Source organism: Austrofundulus limnaeus, unplaced genomic scaffold (genome assembly GCF_001266775.1).
Source record: "Austrofundulus limnaeus strain Quisiro unplaced genomic scaffold, Austrofundulus_limnaeus-1.0 Scaffold2149, whole genome shotgun sequence".
NCBI classification, from domain to species: domain Eukaryota; kingdom Metazoa; phylum Chordata; class Actinopteri; order Cyprinodontiformes; family Rivulidae; genus Austrofundulus; species Austrofundulus limnaeus.
The window spans coordinates 5604-12969 of NW_013954551.1; the positions used below are offsets into that span (position 1 = coordinate 5604).

General features: G+C 41.1%; 3 protein-coding genes across 3 annotated transcripts in view; 1 reads left to right on the top strand and 2 right to left on the bottom strand.

Moving 5' to 3' along the window:
• Nucleotides 1-569: 569 nt before the first annotated feature.
• LOC106537146 (40S ribosomal protein S19) lies at nucleotides 570-1849 on the top strand (the record flags this gene model as incomplete). The annotated part of the gene is given in 4 exon segments (XM_014034518.1): nucleotides 570-670; nucleotides 1013-1196; nucleotides 1271-1325; nucleotides 1530-1849. Coding segments are annotated over 4 exon segments (388 nt in total), but the record flags the coding sequence as incomplete, so codon positions are not given.
• LOC106537145 (trypsin-3) lies at nucleotides 1845-4944 on the bottom strand. Its single transcript, XM_014034517.1, has 5 exons — nucleotides 4591-4944; nucleotides 4334-4487; nucleotides 2892-3145; nucleotides 2601-2737; nucleotides 1845-2119 (listed from the first exon to the last, which is right to left on the bottom strand). The coding sequence occupies exons 1-5, from the start codon at nucleotides 4628-4630 to the stop codon at nucleotides 1970-1972; spliced, it is 735 nt and encodes a 244-aa protein (XP_013889971.1). The 5' UTR covers nucleotides 4631-4944; the 3' UTR covers nucleotides 1845-1969.
• Nucleotides 4945-5538: 594 nt separating this feature from the next.
• Nucleotides 5539-7366, bottom strand: part of LOC106537143 (histone-lysine N-methyltransferase 2B) — a gene marked incomplete at its 5' end in the record, with an annotated part of 13581 nt that continues 11753 nt past the window's right edge. The window contains 1 exon segment of the mRNA XM_014034516.1: nucleotides 5539-7083. Within this exon segment, the coding sequence (XP_013889970.1) occupies nucleotides 6808-7083 (276 nt within the window).

Sequence of the window (7366 nt, forward strand, 5' to 3'; positions counted from 1 at the left end):
TGAAAATTTCATGTCATTAGCACCTCTAGTAATATATTTACTGAGAAAAATGGTGACGTGTTCAATACTTATTTTACCCGCTGTATATTAGGGATTTGGTTTTTCACTATGATTTAAATGAATAAGATATAAATTGTATTTTGTATTTATCTCCAGAGGAAAATGTGAATCTTGGCAGCAGCCATGTGCAGAAACAAATTACTAAAATAGCATAAAAATAACAATATAATAACATGCAAAACCTATAGTTTATTGTGGTAGAGAAAAAGACGTCTCATCTTGTATATCAATGACATGCTCTTTAAATAAAAAAWTCTTTTTTGTGAGCAAATTTATCACCTTTTCGGTTCTACACAAGCTCATGTTGAAATTATAATGCGTCGTTGCYCTTAAGTGTCCCTGAAATCATTTYTGGAGTACTAAATCACAATAAAGCTCTCATTTGTTGTTGAAATCATTGCACTTGCCTTTYTCTAAACTGGTGCAACTGAAAGTATGGATGACTTTATTTGCAGACATGTTTACTATTCTGTATTTACAATCTATTCCGTTTTAATTGAAATTCTCAGGTCTGGCAAACTAAAGGTCCCAGAGTGGGTTGACACTGTGAAGCTCGCCAGACACAAGGAGCTGGCTCCCTGTGACGACAACTGGTTTTACACCAGAGCAGGTTGGTCGTTTCCCATAATTCATCACRCCACCCAAACATTTCAAATATAATCTAAAATAGAAATGTTACAGAGATCACTATGTTGGGCTCAGTTTATCTAGGATTTATAATCCTATAGTTGTGCTATTAACAGACCTGCTGGTTTTTCGAGACTTACACAACATGTACAGTAAAACACACAGAGCCTTGTGCTGATGTGGATGTTATCCACCAGGACTTATCAGCTAAGACGGAAAAATGTCAGACGTGTGATAAGCTGGAATGTTGGCGTTCATACAGTTCAGGTGAAAAAGTCACAAGCATTTATTGCGACATGCAGCATAAAAATGAACGTGTCACCAGCGTCCACAGCCCGCCACCTTTACCTGCGAGGAGGCGTGGGCGTGGGCTCCATGATCAAGATCTACGGAGGGCGGCAGCGGAACGGCGTGTGCCCCGCCCACTTTAGCGTGGGCTCCAGGAACGTGGCGCGCAAGGTCCTGCAGGCTCTCGAGGGCCTCAAGATGGTGGAGAAGGATCCAAATGGGTGAGAGATGGATCGAGGAGGAAATGTGTTGCTGAGGTGCTGATTGCGAGTGATTGAATAATGTGTGATCACAGGGGTCGTCGGCTTACGGCTCAGGGCCACAGAGACCTGGACAGGATTGCTGGTCAGGTGAGTATTGCTTTTAAACAAATACTATTGAGCTAAAAGTTCCTTCAGAGGTGGCTCCAGATGTGTTCACAAAGCCTATAAAATATTGCGCAGTACCTGTATTTACACAGTGATTTTGTGTGTTTAGTGTTTTCCTGTTATGCTATGGCTGCATCAGTCTTTCCCCCCCTCTCTCTCTCTCTCTCTCTTCTCTCATATGTTCAGGTGGCCTCAGCAAACAAGAAGCAGCGAAGTTTACAAAGCACCATCTGAGGAAAGCAAGCAGAGAACACAGACCAGTGCAGTGAAATGRATTTATCTTTTGTTTGTTTGCAAGTATGCCTGCCTCCCACACTGCACTCCCCTCAGTAAACYGGATTTCATTCATATGCATGACTCCATGAGACAGTACAATGCAAATGAAATGGATTGGGGTTTTTTTGCACCAGTTTTTGCCTTAAAACCAAGAATACATAATGACAAAAGGAGCATGTTAATGTAAAACTGTGACGACTGCAAACAAAAAACAAAACCAATGCATCCAAGCAGGTCTTTTTTATTCATTTCTACTGTTTTCTATTGGTAATTAAATGTATAAATGTTAAACCATAACGCACTGTGTGTTCCAACTAAACGCTGGATGAGATGTTAATGACAGCAGGAGTTTAGTTGTTGGACATGGTGGAACTGATCCAGCTGTTGTAGCGGCACACGCGGGTGTAGACGCTGGGGTGTCCCTGCATGGCACAGTCATAGCCCCAGGAGACAACTCCCTGCAGCTGACCCCCACACACCAGAGGACCACCCGAGTCACCCTGCAGACACAGAGAGGAGGGGCGATGGGGTTTAAGGGGGCACRCTCAGCAGATATACATTCTGTCATAACTGATCAACGATTTCTGCTAACCTTGTTCCATCCAAAGAAAAAACACATTTTTATTGAGAAAAACACAAGTCAGCTCAGACGAATTACTCTGACAGATAAATGAGCACCAGTCAATTTGTTTCTCYTTTATTTAGCTTTCGCCTAACATTGCTTGATTCTCACAAATCCTGTTGATGGTTGTGAAAACCTTCAGGTTGGTTGGAACTAAATGCCACGCTGCACGCTGACTCAGCAGAACATCACGCTGTAACAGTGGTTGCAGCGCTATGGTAATGAGTTAGAAATGTCAGAATATAAATTGAACTTACGCAAAAACACACAAACACTTCAAAATGACGTGCTARGGCAAACTAATTATGCGCCACTTGTGAGAATGTTAAAGCACTCGGCGTACTCCCGTGTTTGCTCACCTGGCAGCTGCTGGCACCTCCAMCCATGAATCCGGAGCACACCATGTTCTCCGTGAAGAGGTGCGGGTAGGCGTTCCTGCAGATCGTGTCGTGGATGATGGGCTGCCTCAGACACTGGAGCCTGTCGGGGTAGTTGCCTGGGAAGTGAGAGGGATAACCTTGGTTTATTGTATGTTGGAATCGGTGAATAAATCTCCAGTTGTCATCTGAAACACTCATATCTAAAAACTATTTGGACAAGCAACACATTTCCCYGTATGCTTTAATAACCAAACGATCCTCTCCACTCACTTCCGCTGGCGGACGTGTTGCCCCATCCGGACACCAGGCAGCTGTCGTCAGCCACGGGGCAGCGGGAGGGCAGGGGCACGGTCTGGACGTAGCTGTTGAGGGCTGCAGGCTGGCTTAGTTTGATCAGCATGATGTCGTTGTCCAGGTTGTAGCTGTTGTACTGTGGATGCCTGATCAGCTTGGCGGCATTGATCCACTGCTCCGTGCCTTCGTTCACGGCGATGTTGTGCTCACCGAGGCGCACCTGGAGGGAGCTGGAAGAGAAAAACAGTTCCTTACTTCATCTGACCTCCTCTGAGGTATCACCCACTGGACAGATTGCAACCTTGTTCTTAGTTAGCATTTAAAATTCCTCCTTATTGTAACTCCACAAGCTCCGCCCCTTTTCTGAGGGGTATCTCAGATCAACTCCTTTTGAGGCTGTCTCTTTAAAGTGCCCGTGACATCAATTTTTTGTAATAAACATAAATACATTTTTTGGAAAGGTAACATTGATAACATAAAGCAAAACAAATTTCACATCACTCAGATGAACGGTTGTTGAGATATTGGCATGTGAAGAAACAGGAAGTGATGTCAAAGGGGAATGTCAGCATGTAAACAGAGCGTTGTTTCAAAAGCTAACAACACAGACTGTAGAGAAGAATCTGATGTTTCTTTAGATTATTTTGAGTCGCTATCAGAGATGAAGAAAAGCTAAAGTTTAAATAATTTTGTTTTAATAAACCGAGACCAGCGAGTTTATTTTATTAATGAGTCCCCCTTTGATGTCACTTCCTGTTTCACTTTAGCTGAACCAAATTTAAAAGAAAATAGGCCAGTTATGTGACAAAATTGGTAAAATCACATGTACTATGCCAGTTTTCTTAAGTAAAAAATGCTTTCTTTGACTTTTTGTATTTGAAGTATAGGCGTGTCACAGGCACTTTAAATCCAAACAAGATGCATCAAGCCCCGCCCCCTCCAGCATCCAGACTGGTCCATTCCAGTTTGATAGAGGAATTTTCAACTATATAGCTGCGCAGAAACATTTTATTTATAAAATGAATTAAAAGATGTAAACAAGGAAAGACTTGTCCATCCAGCCTTACATGTAGGAGCCAGAGTCTGACCCAGAACCAGAGGAGAATGAAGACCACCAAATTGTAGTTGGTAAGTCCAGACCTTATTTAGAAGTTCTGTTGCAAATAATGAGATGTAATAGTTTAAAAAATGTCATWGAAAATAGAGAAAARTGAATRGGTTGAAAAATACYACCCATACAGAATATAAAGTTATCTACGTAGCACCAGTAGAAACTCAATTAAAATTTCCACACTCCTAGAAACTCCAAACGCARAACAAAATGCATTTAACAAARAAAATTAAATTTTGCARATCCATTTAAGTAATAATTTTCKAGTGAAACAAATATCCCTTGAAACCTGTCTTTTTGCACTTACGACAWGTAGCAGTGAGCGGCAGAAATCACCCACAGGCTGGAGATGAGAGACCCACCACAGAAGTGGTATCCAGCGTTCAGGGACACCTGGTAGGGCACAGAGTTTCTGGGACACTCATATCCCCCGACAACCTTCTCATCCTCAGCTGCAACAACTGGCAGAGCAAGTGATTTAATGTGTTAACATTAAAATAAAAACAGAAATAAGCCGACACTGAGCAATCCCAGTGGTAATAAGTACACAAATGTGTTTCTTACATGCTGCTCCAAGCAAAACCAGGACTACCAGGGCRTTCATGTTGACGTCTGTCTGAATGTGACTTCAGCTCACACTGGAGCGCTTTTTAAACTCTTGTCCTGCTGTTTGCGTTTCATACTTCCCACAGCCCAGGAGGTAAAAACTGATGGGAAAGAGCCATATGGCTGAAGGATAACAGAAAGACCTTGACTGATGTTGAAYAACGAGACAAGCTGCCACTTCAGGCGAAATGGTGTTCTTGGTTTGTGATATAATCAGCAGTTACACTGAAGTCTGTTCCAGCAGAAACTATTTAAAGGTTTTAGATCAGAAAACATGACAGATAGTTTTTGAACGCATTATAGTATAAAACACATTTAATGCCGTTATATTTGCTTAGAAATATTTGAAGAGGATTTGATAGTTTTGAGTGTTGATGTTACTGGTTTCAACTCAGCAGCAGGAAGATTTCACAATTCTAAGTAAAAAACAGGGCTATTCAACTAGCGGCTCATGGGCCACATCTGGCCCGCCGATTTTATTTATTCTTTTACTTAATTTAACAGATTTCAAATCATTTGTGAATTTAAAATTGCTAAAACCTAATAAATTAACCCCCGGTTAAGACACTTTAAGTGGGAAAATTTAAATTTAAAAATTCTGAACTGGGGTTCTATGGAAAAGCTATGAACACTTAATATCTTACTTATTGTAGATGGCCATTTGAACGACCTTGGTTTGAAAAAATAGAACTGAATTGACTTGAATGATGCTATTTTTAGTCTTGCTTGTTTAGCTGCTAAAAAAACTGGGTTTATTTTGCTTATCTTTCAGTAACTTTATTTTACCAGTTTGGGAGATGATGGCTTCTTTTACAACAAAGCTATTCTGTTGCATTCAACGTACTGTTTGCAACACAGGGAAAACCTAGCTTAAAGTTTGGCTAGTGAAAACATTAGCAAGAGAAGTCAACTTTGAACAAACTTTTATTGAACATAAATTAAAAAAAGGTAAAAGGTAAAAAAATATGTAACAGGTTTTAGAAATTTTTTATACAACTATTTACAGGCAGGAATCCATAACGAGCTTTTAAGGTAACAAATTTGCATGTGAAATTTAATTATTTCATTAAAATGACCCCCTCCCCCACACCACTCATTTACAACCAGTAGCTTAATGTGGTTTCTAAACGAGAATTATTCACCAGAAAAAACATTGTCTGGTCTTACAAGAATATTCAACCATTATTAGTATGTATTTTACTTATTTTTGTATTAACAAAGTGTAATAATTGAAAGTTTCCATGAGACAGTGGGTTATTTTTAAATGTGCGATTAAATAAAAACTTGCTTTATAACACTTTTGAGGTAGCACACCTGAGACAACCAAGAACAAGAGCAAAGGAATCGCTTCATTTCTGTAAATCAGCCTTCATTAATAAATTGCAGGTGAAAAGCTCAAACACATTTCTATCAGTGTGTGAAATAGACATTTATTGTTCAAATATACAAAAACTTTTCAGGGACTGCAGAGCAAAATGTCCGAAAAATTCTCCCTCATGAGCTTTAAAAAAACGCACAAAGTAACGACTACAGAACAGAATATAACAGCGGGATAAAAACATTCAGATCATCACAAATAAACACAGAAAGTTTAATCTGACCGGGTTGGGGAAAAACGGGATGACTAATAAAACCTAACTTTTTTGGGGGGATAAACATCACCAGCAACTAAAACATCCCAAGTCGCTGCTCACCAGAGTGAAGTTAAAATGTAGCTGCTCTGGGTGCTTCGACTGTAATGTGTTTACTTTGTGTGGAAATGAAAACGTGACCTGCCTGCTGCGACGCCGATGCTGCCAGAAGGCTGTGTCAAAGTAAGGTGCTGAAAAAAAACAACAACAAAAAAACTCTCTGTCCTCTTTGATCTCCTGTTTACAGAAACGCACCGTCTGCAGCACAGGAGTGAATTCCTCTTTACAAAGTAATGACTGCAATCAGCCTCTGCTCACCGTTTGTAGCTGTGGGTAATAACCGCTCCAGACCCGCAGGTCACTGATGCCTAAGAGTGTGGCGAGAAATGACAAAACAGTACACAAGACCTAAAGAAAGCACTACAACTACCCAGCACTTTGAAATCATCGACTTCTTCACAACTATGGCTCTTTTTTTTCTCTCCCCCCGACTCCTTGTTTCAGTTCTTATGGCTTCYACGCCGCATCCTCCTTCGGAACAACACTAGTTAAGGTAGCGCCGACACCGCCTCGCCCCGCAGTTGCAGCGCAGCTTGTTGTCGTCGTCCTCGATTGGGAACTTGTAGTCGTAGGTGAGCTCCTCGCCCCGGTAGATCTTCCTCAGGGCGAAGATGACGATGTGCTTGCGGCCGTCCACGTTGATGACGCGGGAGTAGCAGTTGGGCTCGCAGGAGTGGTTGATGAAACGAGCTGCGTTGCCTTGCATCGTCGCGTCCACCACGTCGAAGTCGTCGATGCGGAACATGTAGCAGCCGATGCCCTGGTGTGAGGCGACAAACCGTGATTTATTTTCAAAGTCTTTATTTCATTCAGTCACTACAGGTTAGGATCCTTCCCTGAATTTCAAACTACACCAATTGCCTGGGGTATGTATTCGTGGAGGTATATATTTTTCAAGCACAGTTTAATTCTATACCACATTTAAGTGACTATGTTACCTTCAGTTCTGGAAAAAAATTAAATATATATATACAGCGGGTAAAATAAGTATTGAACACGTCACCATTTTTCTCAGTAAATATATTACTAGAGGTGCTAATGAC